The sequence below is a fragment of the Phaenicophaeus curvirostris genome, chromosome Z (assembly GCF_032191515.1).
Source record: "Phaenicophaeus curvirostris isolate KB17595 chromosome Z, BPBGC_Pcur_1.0, whole genome shotgun sequence".
NCBI lineage: Eukaryota > Metazoa > Chordata > Aves > Cuculiformes > Cuculidae > Phaenicophaeus > Phaenicophaeus curvirostris.
The window spans coordinates 13,065,733-13,090,983 of NC_091431.1; the positions used below are offsets into that span (position 1 = coordinate 13,065,733).

Consider the following 25,251-nt stretch of genomic DNA (forward strand, 5'->3'; position numbering starts at 1 on the left):
CAGTAGAAGTAAAAGACCGATCAAGATACATTTTAATTTTACTATTTTTACAAAATGAGATGGCAGACAGGAAGAAGTAGCACCGCTTTTGGGTGAATGTAACCTTATTATGGCTTGCTAAAGTACTGTAGTACAGGCAAGAAGTGAAATCACAATTGTCAGCAGGAGACACTGGTTCAGTCAGTCTTGACTCTTATCTTAGTGGCAGTGTATTAACCCTGACCTGTGCTATATATCTGTATCCTGTCTCTGAGACAGGAAACTAGAAAGCAAAACAAAACCCAAACCCTTTCTTCAAGCAGTCTGGTGTCTCAGAGTTGAACTGCCCATGTATCCCAATTACTTAGGCTGGATCTATGCTGCTGCCATTCAGAAATCACTGACGTTTTAATTCACGACCACATCTCAGAACAAATCATCCCCCATCATCTCACTTGCACATGGATCTGAGGAACTCTAAAGTCCTTATTTAGGAAAAAGCAGCACTTTGAACTAATGAGCTTCCGTGGTGATTTATGGTAGGAAAGATTTCTGCTAAAGGAGGGGTGGTTTTAATTTCCTTATTCTTGACTATCCAAGCTCAACACGGTTCTTAGTTTGTATTAGTAAAAGTAGTTTTAGAGAAAATAAGAGGTATTTTCATAGTAAAAACTGAGAGTAAATAATGAAGGTATGTAGTATTTCCCTTTTTGTACCACTGAAACAAGAGGCTCCAAAATGGCAGTCTTGACGCGCAACCATGCTCCAGGGAGCAGCTATCTGCATGGGCTGGGAGCCTATTGTAGCATCTGGGAATGTCCTCCTTAAACTGGTCTGGCCACACAGCTCTGTTTGACTTTTCCAAGAGTGGGAGAAATTTATTGTATCAAATGGTATTTAATATTCTGGGATAGTTATGTTGTGTTAACAAGTTAGCACTGAATGTTTTACAGGATAGTCATGGTGATGTTGTTTTTCCTTCCTGATTCAGAGCTTGTGGGAAAAGAAAAGAGGAATTGACTGTAAGACCTTTTCTGTAACTCTTCTTAAAAAGTGCAAAATAATTATTTACAGCTTTTTCTAGAGAAAAAAAATTATCAACAAAGATTCCAGGTGTTTCTCAGGTAATGATATTATACAGCTGTCTTTTCAGGAAATACAGTTTAAAATTACTGTGGTCATGCACAGCATGCAATTAGTCTTTTGCTTTGTTTTGTGTACCAGCAAGCTATCCCAGAATAATACTCTGAATTCTCAATTGGTGTAATTCATTACAATTTCATTAACTTCCAGAGAGGCTACTCTGGTTTACTTTGGCTCTGTTTCTGGCTAAAGTGTTCAGTTCTGAATATGTAATAAAAGTATTACTCATCTTAACAGCTGTTATTCACATTAGTATTTTGTGCCCAGTCCTGGGTGTTTTAATGTGTTTTTTGTTGATCAACAAAGAGGGTGTTGTGCACAACAGGGTACGCATGGGCAAAGATTAGATATATCTTTCACTCCTTTTGAACTTCATTCTGACAGTTTTACGCTTCTGCACAGTATTCTCCTCCACGAGTAGTCCAATCAGAGCTGGTCTTCCTGGGAGGCATGTTGCCAAAATAACAGTCAGTACCAGCGACCATGAGACTGAGGGCAGTACTGTGAAGACTCCCCTGCTCAAACTTGAGCAGACAAGGAAAGAAAACAGTTTTTTTAAATGTCTGATTTGGAACTCTGTTTTTAATTATTTTTTAAGTCAGCTATACCAGCATAATTATGATTAATCCATTCCAATAATTTATTGTGATGGTTAGAAACAACATTAGTTAAAGGCAAAAATTATAATATTAAATATTATCAACATTATATAATAATTAAGCTGCCAAATATGGTACCATTTAGGAGAGCTAGAGTACTTGTAAGATGTAGCTTGTAATGTGAGAAAATATGATAGTAAGATTCTCTGTTGTACATGTCTTTTTTCTAATGAAGAGTCAAACTTCATGTTCTACATTTTCTGCTTCTAGGAGCTTGTTATGACTTTCTGTCATCCCACGCATCCACCACTTAACCTAGTGGCCTTATTCAGATTTCACTGTTAGTGAAGTTGTTCTCTAAGTCTTTGTAACCTAAAAGTTGGGGTTTTTTATCTTGATTCTTCAGAAAATGTCATTATGAAGTTATGCGTGCTTTCTAACATCCTTGGTAAATTTTGCTGAAAGTAACCCATTAACATTTTTTCTTTGATGACTTCATGGTTTTATAGTATATAATCACTAGAATTTAGTATATGGTCTATATCACAGTGATCATCCCTTCATATTTTCTCTGCAGTACGGTGCCAGAGCTAAAGCTCTGTTCACTCTAATTCAGTCTGTTAAATTGTTTCTTGGTTCTAGCACAGTGGGGGTTTTTTTTCCTATTTCCTTAAAAGTGCAGGAGCATTTTTTGGAACTGTTAGTTAAGAAAAGGTTTTTAATATTCCATTGCCATTTGCTGAGTTTATTTTTGTATGGTTTTGCAGTTCTCTCTTAAGATCAATGTTACCATACTGCCTTTTCCCTATCTCTTTTATTTCACAGATGATTGAAGTTACTTTTTCTTGCAGGTGGAATAGAATAGATGAAATAATTAATATCCCTGCATTTCTTTGCATTTGCACTGAATGATTTGCATGTGTATTTCTGTTTTTTCCCTGTGTAAAGGTGGTATATTTGGACCCCATCCTTCACTGAACTGGAATGTTATTCTGATAAACTTGGCGTCTGTAGCTTAGGCTTGAAATGTGTTGTGGTGGGGAAAAGATTGTGTAATTACACCCTGTATGTTTAAATCCCATTTTCTCTAGACTCTCTTTAGGTACTGGAAGACTGTAGTACACTGTAGTACACAGTGCAATGAAATATAAAATACATCAAATATAGAAAAATATTTTCTTCTTACATATAGATATTTCGAGCTTGTATAAAATATTAAGCAACCATAAATTATCCCTATATATAGTTATCCCTATTTTTATTTTTATAATCACTGCATGTTGGTGGAGGGATAGAGGAATTGCATGAAGCTTTGACTGTCCAAGCTGTGTGCTACCTTCAAGTCATTTCTCAGGCTGCTGCACACTGCAAAATACTGCTCTGAATAGCAGAATTGGTTAGTAGTAAGAATTTTTTTTCACAACAAAATAGTATATTTCCTAAGCTTGAAGATGTGCTGTATTGTGTTATCAAGTGGGTTAGGTAATCAAAACCTTATCATTCCATTTTAATAAAGAATTAGCATGGTGCCTTTTGGCCCTGGTGACTTGTAGGGACATTGCCCAGTGAAGGACAGATAGAACATTAGCACAGCTCAGGGTGTGATCCTGTTTTTTCTTACTGAGGAGTAGAGATTTTTCCATATGGAAAGACTCTCCAGAGTTAGTGGATCCCAGGGGAACAAAGCCAGTTCTGTATAACCATTCTGGCTGTGACTCCTACCATTACACCGTGCAATTACTTCACCTTGCATGCTGGCTGTGCATCTCCATTGTCTGATTAACCTGGGGCCAGGCTATTTGCCATTCATTTTCACTGTTATCCTTCAAAATTTCCCTGAATAGCTTCCATCTTGTCAATAACAATGCGTTTCATAGATGGTTTCATGATGCAGCGTAAAGCTTCTGAGGTTGAGCTCCTTTCTAACTACATCTTCAGCTGTAGTCTGTTAATGGTGACCATTGCACATGTGTATTGCCCAGCCAGATCAGGAGAACCCTGCAGATGTCCAGGGTCCCAATGAAGAAAAACAGACCAGGTCAGAATGTAAACACAGGTCTTGAGTCTTATTATAAGTTTTCTAATCCATTCACAATGAATAATAAATTATGAATAGAAGTTAAAATTATGCTATCTGTGTGTCTTGCAGACTGCATTGTAAGTGTTTTAAAGCATCAAAATAGAATTTGTTATAGATTAAACGAACCTTGTGATTTTGATTGAGACATTAACTGGTAATTTTTTATTCATCGTATAATAATGTCTTGTACATGATGAGATTCTATGTTCCTTGCTCAGTAGATGTTATAATAAATATTAATGTATTGCTTCTCTCAAAGTACTTACTGAGGTCTTTAAATTTTTTAAAATATATTTTCAGAATCTCTTAGAGTAACCAAAATTACCTGTAGCGTTTTCCACAGCAAAATTATCCTGTGATGTTGATTGAAATTGTGCCAGTGCATCTGCCATAAAACCGTTTATGTCACGTCTGACTGAGACATGTGCACCTTCTATGTTCATCATTTCTGCATCCATTATAAAAACCCTAATGGCAGCTGTATATAAAGACATGCTGTAATGACATCTTAAATGGTGTCTTTAAATTCACAGCATGAAAAGCCTTTTAGTATTACTATATAAAAAACCAAGTAGCTAACAGCAATTTGTGGATCATATTCATAGTATGCCTTTTATTTAGTGTAGGTTTTATATTAATTTAAATAGAAATAAATGTGTCAAGAAAGCTAATGGTCTAAGTAGAACTTTGTTTCTGGTGAATGACATTTGAGATTTCAGGTCAGCTTGCTTTCATAGCAAATATAAGAAAATGTGTGGCAGAGTTTGGAAGTGTATCAACTGGTTATACAAGATTTAACAATACACAATAGTAATATAAGATCTAAAGCATAATTTACATAAAGAGTATATACATACAAAAAGCACAATACAAATATTCTAAAAATCCCTTCTGCAGGAAATTTGTTCATCAAGGGTATGAGTTTGTCACGAAAAAATCTTTCAAAAGGAAGGAGTTTGGGCTTTTTTATATTTCTACTAGGAACCTTGTGTGGTCACTTTCTGGGCAATGACCTCACAGAATCACAGAATCACAGAATAACCAGGTTGGAAGAGACCCACCGGATCACCGAGTCCAACCGTTCCTATCAAACACTAAACCATATCCCTCAGCAGCTCGTCCACCCGTGCCTTAAACACCTCCAGGGAAGGTGACTCAACCACCTCCCTGGGCAGCCTGTTCCAGTGCCCAATGACCCTTTCTGTAAAGAATTTTTTCCTAACGTCTAGCCTAAACCTCCCCTGGCGGAGCTTGAGGCCATTCCCTCTTGTCCTGTCCCCTGTCACTTGGGAGAAGAGGCCAGCACCCTCCTCTCTACAACGTCCTTTCAGGTAGTTGTAGAGAGCAATGAGGTCTCCCCTCAGCCTCCTCTTCTCCAGACTAAACAACCCCAGCTCTCTCAGCCGCTCCTCATAAGGCCTCCTTTTATCATTCACCAGAATACGCTCAGTTTGTCTCAAATTGTCCTAAAGGCAGAATGAGGAATAGATGGGAAAAAAGGCAGCACTAAATCTTATGGGCTTCTCCCAAAACTTTTGGTAATCATTGAAGCCCAGAGGGTGCTGGAGCAAAGCATAAGGTTTTTCTGAAGGTGTCTGCTGGAGTCACATGAAACTTCCCAGTTTTTCACTTCAGTATTCAAGACATTAAATAATTTGGGCAGTGGTTTATTCTTTTAAAGGTTTACTTTAAATACAAATGAATCACAGTTGTCATCCATGAGTGTCTATTTTCTTAGTTGCACAATTTACGATATTGACATGACGTTTGATCTTGTCAGCAGTACTGTTTGTATTGTATTAACTAGACTTTATTCTTTCACCTGTTTTTTTATCAACATTGGTTGCAAGATTATAATAGTACTTCATTATCTTTTGGATGCTGAAGAATAATATTGGCCATCAGAGTATCTCACTGTGCCAGGCTGATTGGTGGCTGAGCTTTGCTTGATAAAACTGATCCTTTCCTCATGCCTACCAACCCCAAGACTCACCATTTCCTCCGCAGAGAATTAGTCTCTATGCCTTCTCCATCTTCCTTAGTCTAAGCGCACATGCCTATACTATTCATCCCAACAGTTCCAGGTCAAGGAGAGCAATGCATATGTTTGGTTTTTGCTGAAATTGCCATAATGTGTCTACAGGAGTAATGATACCGCTTCATTACAGAGGTGCCTCCAACATTTGGACATGATTCGTGTCGTCCTTTTGATTACTTGGTGTCAAAGTCAAGTCGACATTACTTATGGTTTACACATAAGGAACCAAAGTATCCGTATTCCTCAAAGTCTGTGGTAGGATTAGGAACAGATCCCATGTCTTCCTGATTGCAGTACAAAACACCAGCATATTGACTTGCTTTGGTCCTTAGAATATTGTTTGTAGTATGGGAATTCCAGAAGACTATGTGATTGGGAAAAAAATGTTTGCACTTAACTTATGCTTCTGTGTTCCAGAAGATTTTATCCATGCTTAGGTACCCAAGCCTTACCCAAGTATCAGCAAGTAAAAAATACATCCTAGGAGCATGATGAAATTAAATCATTCTGCACTAACTGTGAAACAGCCACTAGTAATAGTGACTTTTAGTTACCACAGCTGTAGACAGAATTAAAATTGGGGAACTAGAGGTAAAAAGCATTACTATCTTTCTGAGTAAGCAGCTACCCTTGACTGCTTCCAGTGTGGTTGTTGTTAGTGCTGCAGAAACGCTGCAGGAGATGCTCCATTTAATTTTTACTCCCTTAGTGGTTCCCCAGCATTTTTCCTTCGAGGATGAAGTTTTGAATGATTAGGCTCTATCCAATTATTAATTATGTATGTTCACGTCTAAGAATGGTTTTAATGTAGCTGGTTTGTGTTCCAAGATTAAAATTATGTGTCTTTATGAAGGGATGTAGTGCTTACATACTAATTTTTACAGTAAATTATTTTAAAGCAGGAAATTTGTCTTTTTGTTTCTCAAAGTAACATTTATGTTACTATAAAATACATAAGTATCAAAATATCTTCTGATCTGAATGTAGTATTTGTTTAAACATTGTTGTGCTTCCTTACTAATATGTACTGAAATATGGGCAGGCAAGTTCCTGTTTAAACAGATTTTTGTTTTATATTTTTCCACCTGAAATGTTTGCTCAGCCTAAAGTAGAAATACTTGTACCCCCCCCAAAGTGGAATTTATCATACAGTTGAAAATCTTAAGACAGCTTAGAGGATACCACACAATAAAGTTATTGGTAGAGGTTAGTAATTTATTCACCATGAAATGCCATCATTATGAAAACATACATTTTCCAGAACTGTTGCAGTCCGTGGCTTCCCTTGAGTTGTATTGATTTCCTAAAAAAAATGTTTAATGGAGAAAGAAATCTTTCTCATGGCATAAAAGTCTAAGCTCCAGCTATTTCAAAGCATTATGATCAACTTCAGGGCCCTTTTATGGCCCAAATGCAGCTACCACTTGTTTTTTAAGACTACCTTCAGTACAGAGGGGCAAATCTTTCTAGCCTCATGATCCCAGCAGGGTTCATAGTGAATAAAATATGTGTGTCAAGATGATGACCTTTTAAACCAGCTGGCCTTTATGTACCTTTCCAGGAGACAGTGTAGATAATCTAAATACTGTTCAAGCACAAGGGCAACCCTGAGCTTTATCCAAAGTAATAAAAAATAAATAAAAGAATGCAAAAGGCTTTATTTTTTACAGTTCTTTTCAGTCACTGTTATGTATCTCACCATCTAAGACATATTGATTTTGAGTGAAGAATTTAGCACAGGCATAGCTATAGTTCTTACAAATGCATGCCTGAGCAGTTTGAGAATTACTACTAGTGTTAATTCAGAACCCTTGTATCAGAGTGGTCATAAATAGCTATGCTACTTCATCCTCACATGGTAATAGCATTATCATAGAATCATAGAATCATAGAATCATAGAATGATTTGGATTGCTTAGGTTCCTTAAGTGGTCATGAGCCTGATCCCCCTTACAGTGGCTATACTTCTTTAGTCTCCTTCTTGTGTGCATTATGAATGCATTATGCATTCTTGTGTGCACATTCTTCAGGACTGTCTTTCAAATGTCACGTTTCACATCCACACAGCCACGGCTTAGGCATAATAATAACAACTGTGTGACATATGAACCTTAGAGGTGATACCTGGAAGGCCACTACTGTCAGTATCAAGGCTCGGATCAGCTGGGCGGGCTTGGCAAGTTAAGCTGTAGACACCAGAAAACTTTACTAGAGCAAGTTATGCTAGCTGGAATTCCAGGCAGGAGATGTGTGTTTTATGTGCCTGGTGTGAAATGAGTTCCGCCAGCTCGCTTTAAATTGAAAGATCAAAGGGCAGAAATTTTTTCCAATGCTGTTTTTTCATTCATATTTTTAATTCTTCCATCTGGCTGATTTGTTTTTTTGTTTACTTGACCTATGTGCTGTTTAACGTCTCCTGGGGACCCAGTTCAGAAGCCTTCTACCACCACCCTGGGTGGTACAGATGATCCAAACAGGGCATCAGGGGAGTCCAGAGGATTACTCCAGCAAACTGTCACACCCAGGATAGTGAGCTCATCTAAACCTTGTCAGACAACAACTTCTTAAATCCTCTTGCCTGAACTTTATTGTGCTGTTGTGCTAGATGACAGTGCATCTAACCATGGTACACAAAAAATACCCTTATGGGGCAGCATTGGTACAGAATTTCAGAAAGATTCAAGGGTCAGAGATGGAAAACAATTCCTAGAACTGTACCATAAAATCGTAGATTCATAGACTGGTTTGAGTTGGAAAGGAACTTAAAGATCATATAGTTCCAAAGCCCCTACCATGGGACATCTCACTAGATCAGGCTGCCCAAGGCCCCATCCAACCTGGCCTTGAACACTTCCAGGGGCAGCGCAGCCACAGCTTCCCTGGGCAACCTGTGCCAGGGCCTCACCACCCTCATTGTTAAGAATTTCCTCATTATGTCTAGTCTAAATCTTTCCCTGTACAACTTAAAGCCATTCTCCCTCATCCTATCACTACATGCCCTTGTAAAACTCCCTCCTTTCTTGTAGGCGTCCTTCATGCACTGGAATATGTATGTAATAGATCTGGACTTTGAATGGATCATTGGAAAGTTAGAGCGTGATATTGCTGAGCAGCCTAATTAGTCACCAAACAGCCTTTGCCTAGTCAAAAACACCTGAGTTGCCAACATTGCCATGACTTATCTTAAGCACCCATAAAAAAATAAAGCAACTTTAATTGTTATCAGATTTCAGATACCAAAATTGCAGTCTCTTCACTTACACTGTTTCAACAGGGAGCCTCTACCTGACCAATGTCAGGAAAGATTCCATCACATTTTAAAGCTTTCTTTGTTGCGTTGTAAGGCAGGTACTAATTTTGTAGGGGCTGGAGTCACTAGAAATATATGGTGTACAGCTGTATAGTGTGAGGATTTTTAAAGTTACTGAATAAATCATAACCTTTAACAATGTTTACAAACTGTGACTTTCTTAAAACTATGACATTACTGGAGTATTTTTAGCCACACACATTATTATGGATTATTGGAAATTTATATCTCATCTGATGGAGTACATAGGGTTCACTGAAATACCCTGTATCAAAGTATTTTTGAAGGAGGGGTTTCTGTTACAGATGAGGGTTTTGATTATTAAAATTAATGAGATTCTTCAAAGTCTATGCAGATATTTGAAAAAAGGCATTCTTTTTCCCTCTCTGATATATGAAAAGAGACCTTTTCATGCTTCCTGACCAGACTTGTTATTTGCTTGAACAAATTTATCCTGATTTTTTTTTGCCATCTCGTTTCAAGACAAGATGAACTGGTAACATATGAGCACCTCAGTTGTCTCCAATAAGTAAACATTTTTTCTATGTATCAACCAGATTTTTATTATAAATTCAGAAGTTTCTCTGACAGTTTAAAATAAGCTTTTTTAGTTAAAGAAGAGTATTCTATTTTAAAAGCTTTTGAAAAGGTCAGGAAAAGAACATGCTTTGCCAATAGAGAAGTCTACGTGCTAAGACTTAGGAAGCCTTGTCGATGGTAATACTGTCTGAGAGGGTGAAATGTAAACTGGACTTAAACATTTTGCTGGAGTTGTTTTAAAATGTGATTTCATGAACAACTCCCATGGAAATATTCTTTATAAAAATAAATATTAATAGCTAATTGAAAGAGGATTTATAGAACTGCAGTGTCAACTGCCTTTAAGACCCAGGAGATTACAGTAAAGTAAACCCGAATTTATACAAAGAATGAAATATAAAGTACAAGTGAACAAAGATACTGGAGAATTGTTCTTAGTCTTCTGAAATTAAATGTCATGTTCCTGTTACATGCACTGAAGTGTATGTGTGAACTGTAAATAGTGATGTTTAATTTTGGATCTCTGATTGATCTAAATGGATCTATTTCTTATGAAAAATGCCTGATTATGGCTAGAATATGCATATACAGGATAACTTTAGCATAGGTAAAAGTGGTGTTTCCTAAATTGCCTGTCAAGAATGCCTTCATTCTCCTTTGTGGGAATTGCCAATATTAGTGAGACACGTTCATTTCCATACCCATTCTTTTAGGAGACTCTCTGCAGAGAATGTCAAAGAGATGCTAATTATTATCAGGTCTGGTAATCCTTTAGGAATTAGACTGAGACTAAGAAACAACATAATTACTGAAGTTACACTGTAGTCAAAGATTAAAGTGATGAGTTCTTCTCCCTATGGTGTTTTTTTTTTCCTTACTGGCTTGGGGAGCAGCTGTCACAGGCAGTCCTGGCAGTCTTTGGGTGATTGTTTTGTAACCACTTTGTCCTTTTTCAGTGTAGTTTATCTGCCACCAATGCTGTGCAAGGGCAAAAGCAGGAAAGCCAGTAATTATGCTTGCAGCCTGGTTGATTCCCAAATAAACTGTCTTAGAGAAAATGGCAAGATCCTTGAGCAAAGGACTGATTTTAATTTAAACCTTTTGAACTTGAAGGTTCAGTTGAGTAACTCTGTGGAGCAACACCTGCTGCCTGGAGTTAAGCAGAGTTTAACAAGGAAATTCTGTTCTGTTAACAGGGTGCTCTAAAAGGAATTTAGGGGACCTGTGATAACATCAATATCTGAAAATCTGAACAAATTTTCCTAAGTCCTCATACTATATATGGTATATATACTATATATACTATAAAAATCTTTAGTATATGACATATATGAGTTCTAACCTAAAGGATAGTTGGCTTTAAAGAAACAAACAAATAAAACAAATAAAACAAGCCACTGGTGATCTCCCGTTATCTATGAGCAGTACTGTTCATAAGATTACATCCTAGACTGATATCACGAGAGATATTGTCAGCTTCATTGCAGAGGTTTACTTGAGTCATTTAGGTCAATATTTTTTACTCTAGTTGGCTGAAGGAACTGGGGTTGTTTAGCCTAGAGAAGAGAAGGCTGAGGGGAGACCTTATTGCTCTCTACAACTATCTGGAAGGAGGTTGTAGAGAGGAGGGTGCTGGCCTCTTCTCCCAAGTGACAGGGGACAGGACAAGAGGGTATGGCCTCAGGCTCTGGCAGGGGAGGTTCAGACCTCCTTCACAGAAAGGGTCGTTGGGCACTGGAACAGGCTGCCCAGGGAGGTGATTGAGTCACCTTCCCTGGAAGTGTTTAAAAGACGGGTGGATGAGGTGCTGAGGGGCATGGCTTAGTGGTTGATAGGAATGGTTGGACTCGATCCCGTGGGTCTTTTCCAACCTAGTGATTCTGTGATTCTATGATTATCCTGAGATATTTACTAGAAACCTGAAACCCATTCTTGGCCTGAAGCTAGCACAAATGCAGTATGCTGCCAAGGCGAACATGTATCTTCTGTATTTCTCACTTAAGCACCAGTGGGACTGTTGCAAGACACCAAGAGGATTTATGTCTAAACAGTAAACAATATTAATCATGAGGTTCACGAGCACCATTGCATATTACACAAGTTAAAGCACAGAGACATTATTTATTTGTCATCAGCATTATGTAGGTTTTATATATGTAGCTGACCTCTGGATCTGCTTTTTGGCAAAAGCAGAGACTCTAGGAAGAGGACAGTAACGAGGGATAAGAGCTATGATAGTAAAATTATTCAAGTTTGATGGGTTCTTGACAGTTGTCTATCTTATGTGCATTAATTAATGTTGGAATATACAAAATAGTATTAGTGTAAATGTTAGGTGTACTACCTTGAACATCCTGTCAGTAAATAATATCTAACACTCATGAATATATTTTCAACATTTAGCTCTGGAAAAGCATGCATAGACAGTTAAAGTTTAATGTGGAGAATGAAGCTGTAATCAAACCCTTTTCAGCTTTATTGTGGGCACTGTATCATGTCTGGACTGGAGTTGGAAACGTGTTAATTAGCTGGTGCCATGGAAATATGTGAGCCAATACTTATTGTCACCCTGCAAAGATCTGTAAGTCTGTAATGTAATGTAGCATGCGCTGGTAAAAGCTAAGAGGTTTTAATATTTAAGCATATGCTTCATTGTAAGCAGTGGTTACACTGTGCTAAGGAGTCTCATTTACATATTTATTTAACAATAGTCTTGGTCAGAAACATGGGTTTTTTTCGTGAAACAGTGAAAATATTATTTGTGGGTTGCATATTTTCTTCCTGTTTCATTTTCAGTAGATGTGGATAACAACTGTGAAAGAAATGAAGAAATAGGACCCATTGTTTACTTTCTGTGAAAACCTTCAGTATTGAATCTCAAATTATGATGTCTTTCATCCATGTGAAGATTAAACCTTCCTAAAGCACACAGAAAGTAATAATTAGGGAAGTTACCATAATAGCATCAGCCACCATATTTAATATATTTCGTTTGAAATGTGTGCTGTTCACACATTATCATTATCTTGAAAATTCAAAGTAATTAAAGATTTTAAAGCAGGCATGCCAAATAAAAGTGTGCTGCAGGATGTTGTTAGCTGGAATAAAAATCACTACGTATCTTCTGAATGCATGAATCATAGAATCATAGAATAACCAGGTTGGAAGAGACCAACCGGATCATCGAGTCCAACCATTCCTATCAAACACTAAACCATGCCCCTTAGCACCTCGTCCACCTGTGCCTTAAACACCTCCAGGGAAGGTGACTCAACCACCTCCCTGGGCAGCCTGTTCCAGTGCCCAATGACCCTTTCTGTAAAGAATTTTTTCCTAATGCCCAACCTAAACCTCCCCTGGCGGAGCTTGAGGCCATTCCCTCTTGTCCTGTCCCCTGTCACTTGGGAGAAGAGGCCAGCACCCTCCTCTCTACAACCTCCTTTCAGGTAGTTATAGAGAGCAATGAGGTCACCCCTCAGCCTCCTCTTCTCCAGGCTAAACAACCCCAGCTCTCTCAGCCGTTCCTCATAAGACCTGTTCTCCAGCCCCCTCACCAGCTTTGTTGCTCTTCTCTGGACTCGCTCCAGAGCCTCAACATCCTTCTTGTGGTGAGGGGCCCAGAACTGAACACAGGATTCGAGGAGTGGTCTCACCAGTGCCAAGTCCAGAGGGAGAATAACCTCCCTGGACCTGCTGGTCATGCCGTTTCTGATACAAGCCAAGATGGCATTGGCCTTCTTGGCCACCTGGGCACACTGCTGGCTCATATTCAGTCAGCTGTCAACCAACACACCCAGGTCCCTCTCCTCCAGGCAGCTTTCTAGACAGACTTCTCCTAGTCTGTAGCACTGCATAGGGTTGTTGTGCCCCAAGTGCAGGACCCGGCATTTGGCCTTGTTAAACCTCATGCCATTGGACTCAGCCCAGCAGTCCAGCCTGTCCAGATCCCTTTGCAGAGCCTCCCTACCCTCCAGCAGATCGACACTTCCAGCCAGCTTAGTGTCGTCTGCAAACTTGCTAAGGGTGCACTCGATGCCTTCATCCAGGTCATTGATGAAGACATTGAACAGGGCTGGACCCAGCACTGAGCCCTGGGGAACCCCACTTGTCACTGGCCTCCAGCTGGATTTCACACCATTTCCCAGCACTCTCTGGGCCCGGCCATCCAACCAGTTTTCCACCCAGGAGAGTGTGCGCCTGTCCAGGCCAGAGGCTGACAGTTTCTCAAGCAGAACGCTGTGAGAAACCTTGTCAAAGGCTTTACTGAAGTCCAGGAAGACCACATCCACAGCCTTTCCCTCATCCAGCAGCCGAGTCACTTTGTCATAGAAGGCGATCAGGTTAGTTTGGCAAGACCTGCCTTTTGTGAACTGGAATAGCAAGGGAAGGGAGGGCTTTAGCTTGAGGAAGGATCCAGTTGTCTTAACATTTGAGCTTCGAGTAGTTAACTGTCAAAGCAGAGAGGGGATTGTTTTTTAAGACTACACATCTTTTTATGAATTTATATGATAATATAAATGCAAACCAGGCGTGAAATTGTAGTTTATGCAGTAATGCTGGAAATTACAATTATAGGTGAATAAACCTGGACAGAGTCTACTTTACCTACCTTCAGCAGAGGAGTCTGGGGAAACCTAGATGGGTTGTCCAGTTTCAGGTGTGAGGAGTTAGGAATTCTCCCTGTTTTCCTTCCAAACTGAAGCTACTCTTTGTGACTTCGAGAGGTTTAGTTTGAAATAGGGGTGGCTGTTTCATGGGCTGAACAGTAAGCTTATGTTACCACTTTTTATACATGGGTTTGCTCCTTATGGATGATTTCTTGCCTTACTGAACAGACATCAAGCTGTTAGTCTTTCTGGCCACTGTCTTCTGGGAGTCTCCTGCAGAACCTGTAAGGAATTATTGCCCGGAGGTCTGTAGCAGCAGAATGACAAGTACATAACAAAATACAGTGCTCGATCACAGCAATAAGCTTCTCTCAGGGGTTTATCCTAATGAATATTGAAAATTATTTAATTCTTTTTTGTTCCGGGTGTGCATTGCTGTCCATACTGCAGTCCAAGACTCTGAACAAAGACACAGAATAAGCAGGACACTCAAGGTCCTTTTCCTGTGCCATGTGGACATTTTCCTCAATTATTCTGGAGGTGTCAATGACTAACTTCAAGTGGGTGATGCTGAGCTCTACAGGCTACCCCTCTAGTTACTGTAGAGTCTACAAAGAGGAGTAAAGAGACCATCAGTAGTTTTCTGTTTTATAACTGCCCATCTTTCTCTCCGCTGACAACACAGTGATGTCGAGGGAAGCTTGTCTTTCTAGTTTAAATATGACCTTTTTTGAATTTCCCTTTATCTCATCTGTTTGTTTTGACACCAGCTGTTGTCAAATCTGAGCCCATTGTAGCAGTATAGAGATTTTAATAAAAAGAAACAAAAATTCTTCTAAGAATTGTCTTGTTATACTTGATATTCAGATTCTTTTCAACTTTTTAGCAAGTCTTTTTCATTTTGGCAGCACCAGAACGAAAGGATTCCTTCCTGAGTAGCCCAGATGTCATTGATACTGGGCCAAGAAGAAAGCGAAGACAAAGGACAGCAAAGCCTGCTGGGACAGGAGCTAAGATGCCTACTTATGAGACAGAACTGCCAGTCAAGGAAAAGTAAGTAAGCAGTTTTCAAATGTATTGAAATATTTTTACGTCTACAAATGGCAGAGGGTTTGTGGTTTGAGGGTTTTTTTTTTGTTTTCTTGTGCAGTTTCATATTTCAGACAGAATACTTTTGCATTGCATTTGGTGCAGTCATCTATGGAGATTTAACCCAGCTTTGGGTAAATGTGAGTGATTAAATTGCCAGGCCTAATGACTTATTTATTTTAATATAACTTTAACATGATAATTGTAAATTCTTTTCTTCAATTGGTGTGGGTAACTTTGAGCAAGTAGATTGAGGCCTACAAAAATGTTGTTCTGTAAGTTACTTTATAACCCTGAAGGCAAAGAAAGTTGCATTTATAAGACATGTCAAATGAAGATGGAGAGCTTCAGCTAAGTTGGGTCCCAGAAAGCAGTAGCACTGTAAGCATCTTTTCCAGTGAGTTTGGTCAAACACAGGAATAGCTTGCCCAGCTCTCTGCAGTTGTGGAGTCCTCAACTATGGATATACTCAAAACCTGATGGGGCATGGTCCTGGACAACTTGCTGTGGTTAAGGAGGAAGGGCTAGACAATCTCTAGAAATCCTTTACAATGTCACCATTCTGTGATTCTGTCGTTGTAATTTAGGGGAAACTGATTCACGATACCATTTTTAATAGACCAGAATAGATTTTTGAAAATAAGACCAGTGGGGAGGAAAAAAAAAATTACGCTCCTAAGCACAAGGGGGTTAGCATTTATAGCACTTAATAAAATTCTTTTTCTTCCTATTTTATTTTTGAATTTTGGAAATATTTTCACTTGATCTGGGAAGTGCTTAGTTATTTAGTTATAGTTTTTATTATATAAATCAGAAAGAGAGTTATCTTATTTTGACATAGAAGATCATGAATTGTTGCTTGTTAGGAATGTGTAAACTTACAATCCTGTTTTGTTAGTAAAACAAAAATACTTCTTTTTAGAACAGTCTAGGAAAATGTCAGATTCTGCTCTTCTGTTCTTTTAAAGTCTAGTGTGTTACAATAAATGATGCCCTTTCTTCACTGTATGTAGTCATTTTAATTTTGAGACTCTGGTTGTGTTTGCCTGAAATACAATTTTATTCTTTGTAGTATTGATTGTGGAAGGAAAACCTGCAGAGGCAAATGATTGCAAAGGAGAATGTAGAGAGAGGCCTTAGGCTGAATAGTCCTCAGTGTATGAATATCTGAGCCTTTTGTGCAGAGGAACGACTGAAATGATATTAATATTTTTTGTTTAGTCCTTTAAATAAGGCAAGTTCTAGAAAAAAATGGTGTAACATATTTTTCATTCTTTGCAAAGCATTTAAAATATGTTTACAGAATCAAGTCAGGCTGAATCTGAAAAGTGGCTCTTCTTGACTATAACATAGTCATATTTTAAGGCTTACCATATAGAAAATCCATTCTATCAGTCTCTATCCCCATTTTTATTTTTTCATTAAAATTGTAAACAACAGGTTTGCACTACAGATCACAACATTTCTTGGCTTGTGACATCCAGTGTTGTGAAGATGGATCTGACAATGAAAAATCCATGTCTCTCTATGATCCCATGTTGATTTCATAAATTGGATATGATATTGCTCAATACTGGAATATGGTTTTCATCCTTTTTTATAGTTAAAAATATACTGGCAGTGCTAATTCTTTGATTGGGCAAGAAGATTTACCTGGAACATGACAAAAGCCAAACTACAATAATTTTCATTTTGCTTATTCTTTTTCTTAGTGTCCTTGCTTAGTTCTTGCCTTTTGAACTTAATCCTAAGTCTTTTGCCATCTGCAAATGGAGCTTCCAGTCAACTTGTTTGACTAATATTTTTCACTTTTCCTCAGTCTATCAGAAGCTGGGAGGAGTATAAGTAGTATCGTAATCCAATTCACAAATACAGATTTTTTCTTTTAAAGCCTCTTCAGTAATTTGTACTGACAAAAGGCTAGATGCAGCATGGTGCAAAGAGCATTATCTTAAGCTGATGGTACATTAGGATCCTGCCCAAAACGTTTTTCAGTATTGTATTACTTAGCAAAAAATTACTAATTCAAGGAAACCACTCACCCCAGCCTACTGGGGCAGGGGTGAGTGGTGGAGGCGGGGAGCAAGGAGGAAGTTAACCTCTAAATTCCTTCACCTTTGGAAATGCTCCATCACAAATAGAGATGTACAGCCCTGGAAAGCATATCATGGTTTTCTGTTTGGCAGGAAGATCAAATGACAGATTATGATCACATTTGCAAATGCACAGATGAACCCTTATTTCTGAGCTCTCCTGCACAGACCTGCAGAAAGATTTTATTCTTTTCTTGTTATGTAAATACTTCAAGGTGGTATCACATAAAGTCATATCCCACAGTTGCTTTAGCACACTAAAGTTTATTTTAAATTATTTTTCATTTTTAGTTTTCACTGACATCATCAGTGCTTGTTTCATGTTTGCGAGGCAATGAAAGGGCAATTAGAAACCCTCAAAAGCATAATGCTGTCTTTATATTGTTGCGTCATAAGTCAGTTGATACAAAATCCTAAATCAGGAGAAATACCTCTTTTACTGAAGGAAAGCATCCAAGTTTTTGTTTACTTCTTGGCTTTTAGATTGTTTTTTGAAAGTAGAATGTTTTTCAACACAGTCATTGTTTTCACATAATAGGAACTATATCTTATCTTGCACATATTTCTCCTAAGATTTTTAAATATGATAAGAAAATACCATTTATGCTTGAAGTTAAGAACATCTAAAGTAAATACTGAGTCATGAAAAATGCAAGGATTCTATTTCCACAAATATTTTAGGTTTATGGATGTTGAGGCTAGTTATGTAGCAATTCTCTAGTCCTTTGGTATGAAAATATAGTCTTAGATATAACCAAGAGTACTGAGAAGAATGCAAATAAAAAGTCTGTTTAACATATAAATTAGAGCAAAACAGTACTGCCTTTCTCATGCTTTGTGTGTGGGTGCAGGGGCAGGAAAATGAGTTGAATTGTAGTTATCTACATAGACATCTAATATTTACTGTGGCGATTTATTCAAGGACTAAATCTGTATTTTTAATGAAACTTACAAATGTGCTTTGGATAATATTAAGCTTAGTGAAAGTACTATAGACATGAGATCATCAAAGAACTGAACTAGGATTTGTGGAACAAGGTTTGCTAGATGAACTATTTCATTATTTGCTCTCATCTGAGATAAAAATGTTCTCTAGGATAAAGTAGAAATTCAGAATAATTAGTTAGTCAGTGAACTGTCAAGATTCATGTTTATCCAGCTCTCCAGCAGGATGTTTTTCAAATCTTAGATATCCAATGAAAGGAAAAATTCTTTAGGCAGACAGATGTTGATAGCAGTCAAACTATGGTTCACTATTTACACATTTTTAAAATGTGACAAAGGATGGTTCTTACAGTTCAAAACATAATCGAATCAGGAAATAGAGTAAAATTATTCTGACTCCACTTAACTGTGATGTTATTGGTGAAGCTTTAACTGTTACTTAATATCTGGCAATTTCCTAAGGTGCAAAGCAGAGATAATATTTAAGTCAAGTTAAGATGGAGATTTTACATTTCGCAATTTGCATTTCATACTTGGAGGAGAAAAATTAATAAAAGCAATCTCTGTTCACAGTTAGAAATTATACTTATTAATGCATTTCCAAATCTCTCAAGGGATGGCATATGAATAACACTTTTAGCTATGTAGAATATGCATTCAATATAGAGGCTTAAGTGTATGGCCTGTCAGCTTGAATCCTGTAAATAATTGGATGTTTCTATAAAAATTTCGTTTTCAAAGTATTGGAACCTATTTGAGATAAGCTAGTACCTACTGAAATGACAGATTTTTTTAATATAATTTTATAAATTAAGCATAGCCATTGAATACATATTATTTTGTGTAACTTGTACAATCTGTAGTCATAAAATACAGTGGAACCTAACCATTGCTGGAGTCTGTATAGTTAAAACAAACCCAAACCAAACCAATACAAAACAAAACAATAGTTTTAATACAAAACTATTTGTTTCCACAAGTGAAAAACCCTCTACTTTGGTTTATCAAAATTGCTTTTGTTTGAAGTGCTAAGAAAAGCAAACCATATTTTTCTGTCTCTGTTATTCCTTACTAATAAAGGATCTATTTTTATGGTCCTTGTTCATACATACGTTTCCTAGAAGGAGGTCTTTACTGAGTAAGACTCAAAATTTCCTTTCACTTAATCTGAACGTTTCAAAATGTAATCCGTTCTGGCTGCTGCATAGTGTTTATAATTTCTTTGCATTGAATGTATACACACTGTGGAGGATATATATCATTTTAGAAATGGTTTGGGGGGAAGCATCCTGAATACAGGACGAAACTTATTATGAATGCAAATATGCAGTATTCACCTGATAACAACTGTAGAGACAACCAAAAAGTGTTATTACAGAGAAAATGCTATGTAATTCTGAGAAGCAAGTATTAAGAAAGACTTTTAATTCAGTTGACTGAGAAACAACAGATATTATTTGAATATCAGTTGAAATTTGACTTCTTCTGGCTTGATACTTATTACTTGCTTGATAGAACTGAGTGACTGTCAGAATCAGGCCTGAATTTATATTTAAGGAAAGAGATGCTTTCTGTTAACTTCAGTATGTTTGGTTTTGCTGAAACGTTGAGATGCAGTCATAGCCCCATTGAATTTGATAGGATCTTTGCCACCAGTTATTTAAGTCTTTCTTTTTTACATATGAATGCTGCTTTTTTATATAGCTCAAAGTGTTCAACATCTATCTAGGAGTCCTATGAATCATATGTATGAAGTAAAAAAACATATTTGTATTGCTGACTGGGTATTTGGAAGTGCCAGGAGTTGCCAGGGAGAGTTTTGTGCCACCTGCATTGCTATCAACTGCTCCATCAGAAGAGGCCAAAGAGAATTTTTACTTTATGTAAAAGTAAAGTAAAATGTAAAGTAAAAATGCCATTTTTACTTTAAATAGAATTACTATGGTCCAAATACTTGGTGTTAGTTCTTGACTTAAGAGTCTGATTAAAGTTAGTCACGCATTTAATTGTGTGTAGAATCAGCTGCATAGTTTTTGCTTGTTAATGATAAATGGAGGAGGTTTGTATTTCCATACTCTCATGTTTTTCTGTATCTTCAAACGTTTTTTACAGTCTATTATCTATATCATTTAGAGGGGAAAAAAAAAGGAATTAGCATTATATTCCTATACTGAAATAAGCTCGGTTTGTCTTTATTTTGATAACCATCCACCCTTTAAAAGCACTCAGAGCCTGTAGTGTGCCAGGAATCCCTGATCATTTTCCTGCTTTTGTCTAATTTATCACCTGTGGTTCACATTTTTAAAGTCTTAACACAAAGTTTACTCTAAATGTGGTTTGCCACCACCAGTGATTCAAGTAGCAAAAACCTATATTTGTCCTAGAATTTGTCATTCTCAGGGGGTTACACGTAGAAATCAGTATTACACAATGAGTAATTCTTTCTCGTAAAGGTTTGACCAAATGAAATTAAGATTCCACTGAAAATTATAGTATAACCTTTCATGGTCCAAAGGGAGTATAAAGTTTACACCACAGTTACCCCCTGTAAAAAAAAAAAAAAAAGATATATTTGAGAGTTTATGTTGACATGTCACTTTTTATTCATTAAGTGTATTTATTTAGTACAATTGGAGAGAACTTGCAGAGCCTTGCATGGTGTGAAAGAGCACTATGGTCACTGTTATTTCAATGAGTCAATGTAGTGTCTGCGTACAGGAGTAATAAGCTCATTCCTGCCTTAATAAATTTATGGAATGCAATTTTTAGGAAGTTTTTGATGATTAACTCATTCAAGCTGAAATGTAAACAGTTTAAAAAATCTCATAAAAGCAGATAGTAAAGATCATTTGAGGCTTTAATGTGAGAATCAAACAAAAACGTCTTTTCAATAGCTGAATTAAGTCCTTTTTGTCTTTCATTCATGTGCAGCATTTTCTTACATTTTGGATCGTTGCTTTTTCTGTACCTTTTTGCTATGATATTGGCAGTAGCCATTGGTTGCTAGTCATACCAGACAGACAATTTCAACTCACCTGTGCAAATATTAAAGTTTGCAATGTAATTTTGTGTGGACTGATGGAAGCTTTGATAAGTGATACTTATCTTCTGAAAAGTCACCTGTGAATATTTAAGGTTGCATAAGGGTGAATTAGAAAGAGGGGCTGTGTTTAACATCTGTGTCACGTGACTTGCGGCTGTACAAAAATGGGATGTCATCAGAAATAAAAAGAAGTCTTTGATTACAATGCATAGCAATATTTACATAAACAAGGTGCAAAAAATCTGAGGTAATTCCACATGCAGCTGGAATGAATAAGGCAGAAATAAATACAACACAGTGCAGTTACTTTTCTCTTGTTGGTGCCCTGGCTTTCTGTGCAGGGACTGTCTTTGTTTTAACTGTGTGGTACGTAATTAGGCTTCCACTGACCATGTGGAAAAGGATGATTTATTTCAATGGAAAGTGCAAGGAGTTGGTATCTGCAATCACCATTTCTCCTGACTCCCCAGGGAAAGATGGGAAAATATGAAGACTGAACCCCGGGGCAGGGAAAAGTGAACATTATCTCCTGACTTCTGAGGCTGCAATTTCTCATGAGCAAAGTCACTCAACTCTCTAGTTTGTGGCACATCTCACCAATTTTTGTCACTAATAATAGTCTAATAATTGACTGCTGATGGAGAAGTTATTACTCAGAAAGACTGACAGGACTAGCCTGTGTTTTCTCAGGGCATGTTCTTTAGAGCAGGATTTTATTGCTGTGACAAATCTGGTGAGATATATGTCTAGAATGATTAATCTATAATTATCTCGGTGAAACCATTAGCTGGGAGATAATAAGAGGATAGCTTATAAAATGGAAACAACATCTTCTTCCTTTACCTTTCTGGTTAATCTTTCATGAATTTTTTTCCTTTTTTATATTTAAATTATGTTTCAACTAAATTTTGTATTTTAAGCCTCTCTTAGGTAGGTTATGTGTTAATACAGTTTAATTTATTGCACTATGCATTAGTCTTGTTAAATACTGTGATCCTGGTTGAGGTATTTCAGTGTGGGAGGCAAAAGAATTGTTCTTCAGGAGTAAATTACAGTAAGAAGGAGGAAGATTGTGTGTGGTTGAGCTAACTGAGAATGCTGGAATATTTGCTGGTGTTTGATATAAACCAAGCTACAATATTTTCAGTCTTCTAGGGGGAAGGGTGGAATGTAAGAAAGGGAGATAACATATAAAACAACAAAGAAGGCAATATTTAAAATTCCTTGTACATGTTTGTGATTAATTTGTAGCAGTAAATGTGTGCTCTCTTTATGAACACTTCTGTAAAGGGCTCTCAACGATGATGTCAATTAAACTTACATTTCCTATAAGATCTCTTCAGGCAGAATTATTTTCACATATAATAGGAAGAAGCAGGAATTGTAGATGCCAAAGATTTTGATTATGGTGTTATATTAAGACTAGACTGATGGAAAGTCTAAGTAACTGTGCTTGCCAGCTCTGTCTTGATGTCAAAGATAGACAGCATGGAAGAGAATGAGATGAAAGCTTGGCTATAGTAATGAGAAAGCTGCCTCAGATATCTCTCTCTATGGTTCATTAGACTGATCATGAAGTCTGTCTTGTTTACTGGATTAAGTTAGAATATTCCGTAGGTCACAACTGTCTGTGAAGACCAGTAATCCCTTAAGTCATTATGGACCCCAGGAAACATTCTGGAGAAAACCCCATACACCAAAATACACTAAAACTCAGGATTTGGGAAATGATTTCATGAACACGTGTGAATGCTTCTATACCATTGAGGTGATGCTCAGCTTCTGCTCAGTTCAGTGCACTTTGCAAAAGACAGATTTACAGCATGAAGCTATTAATATTTTATTTTTATTTGTATTTCTCCTTTTTCTGTTCTTAACTTTTTGCCAATGAATCATCCTTTCTTCCTTCGATTCCCCAAAAATGTCCCATCTCAGCAAAGTAGGGCTAAAATCTTAACATTTTGAATTAACAACACTTTTCAATTTCTTTGTGCTAATATGAGTTGTTAATCCTCTGTATAAAACCCACAGAATTAAATCAGTAGGACCTATTTTTCTAATAATTACTTTAATTCTCAAACAGTGATGTCTGTGTCTAGATTGGCTGTATGTTTTCACCTGCTTAATTTCACTGATTACTGCTAACTGTGAAGAGATATATCCAGCCATTAAGAAACGTTCTAGCAGGCTTAGCTGACCTGCTAGATCTCCTGTATATAGTGTATAATACAGAGTGCATAAAGTAACATTTTCTGTAGTTTTCTTTCCATCTCCTTTTTATGTCTTTTATGACAGGTTCATTAGATTTACTGTTTCATCGTTCCCAAGGATGCTGTTGAAACTGAATGAGACACAGATATCAGGACATTTTCTGTTCCAGAATGCTTGAAATATAGTACAAAAATGTAGAAGAAATAACGGGAAAAGTACTTGTGCTGAGTCTTATTTTAATCCTATACTGTCCACCTCACAAAGCAAGTTCATCTTTCAAAATTACTTGGAGAAGGAGCAAGAAAAGATCCAAAGAGTAGTATAGAAAAGGGTGAGAGATGGCACTGGGCACATTACTGAGCAGACAGATGAGAGGCAATATGCTGAGAAACTCTGCTTTGTGCATTTGTTTTCCTGTTTATCACATATACGTTTCCACAAAGTGTATATTAAGTACTTGAGGTCCATGACAATGGATTTTCAATAACGTTTAGAACATCCCCAAATCTGATGTGTATGGATAAATATTCATAAATCCATACACCGTGACTAATACATATGGTATGAGCAAATGCAGTTTCATGGTTAGTTGAGAGAACTCATCTGTGTCTGTCAGCTTGTATCAGAATTCAGCATGAAATTAACGAGTATCCTTTTTAATAAGTTCTGTCATCTGTGGAAGTGCATATAGCAGATTCTTACGCATCAGTCTAAAAACCTGTAGAATAAGAGAAAGAGTTGGATAAATGTACTGTTATGTGTCTCTTAAAATTATTTAACCACCAATCTCCTTGAATGCAAATAGAAACAAGAACTTATTAGAAGCTGCAGGAGGTACAGAATTAGATTAATGCAATACTTGTTTATGTAGAATATTGCTGGAAGACTTCCATGATTACTTAATAACACTTTAGAAAATCCCTTGCCTTTTTCAATTATCAAGCCATTCATAATATTTTTCATGTAGCTATTGCATCATTCAAGCTTCTACATATGAACAGTAATTTGAAAATTAATTACATGCTCATATTTTCTGCAAATTTTTAACTGTATAGCAACACTTATAAGTGAACTTTGTATAGAAATGAAGGAAAATGGCCTATGTTCAAAAACGATTGGCAAAAGTCAATGTTGTAATGCACATTAAATAGCAGAAGTGGGATAAAATAACAGTCACTTTTCAAAATTGTCTCAGTGATTCAAAAGACAAGTACTAAGGTGAATTCAAATCTGACAACAGTCTAGCCATTGGCATTAATATTTCTTCCATTACATTTAGAGTGAACATGGTAATAATGACTAGAATTGAGGAAGAGTATGTAAACATGAGGAAGTGCATGAAAACACTAATATTTGATGAGGGTGAATTTCCCTCTAGATTTCATTCTAGAAATAGATGAGATTTCTAATGTGGTTCTTTAAAAGTTGATAATTATTCAAGAGTATAGAAAGAGATTATAGAAGACATCTGTTCAACACAGGTCATGCTTCACACAAGAAGTTATCAAGTCCAAAGAATGAACAATGTCTGGAAGAACAATGTTTGGAAAAAAAGCATTCTATCAGAGAGTCAT

The 25,251-nt window shown here is 37.1% G+C and overlaps 1 protein-coding gene across 3 annotated transcripts in view; it reads left to right on the forward strand.

Moving 5' to 3' along the window:
• The window catches only part of XRCC4 (X-ray repair cross complementing 4), a 169,690-nt gene that overhangs the window by 93,046 nt on the left and 51,393 nt on the right, over positions 1 to 25,251 (forward strand). For all 3 annotated transcript variants that reach the window (XM_069880345.1, XM_069880342.1, XM_069880343.1), the window contains exon 7: positions 15,205 to 15,349. In XM_069880345.1, coding sequence (XP_069736446.1) covers positions 15,205 to 15,349 — 145 coding nt within the window. The remainder of the gene's footprint in view (positions 1 to 15,204; positions 15,350 to 25,251) is intronic.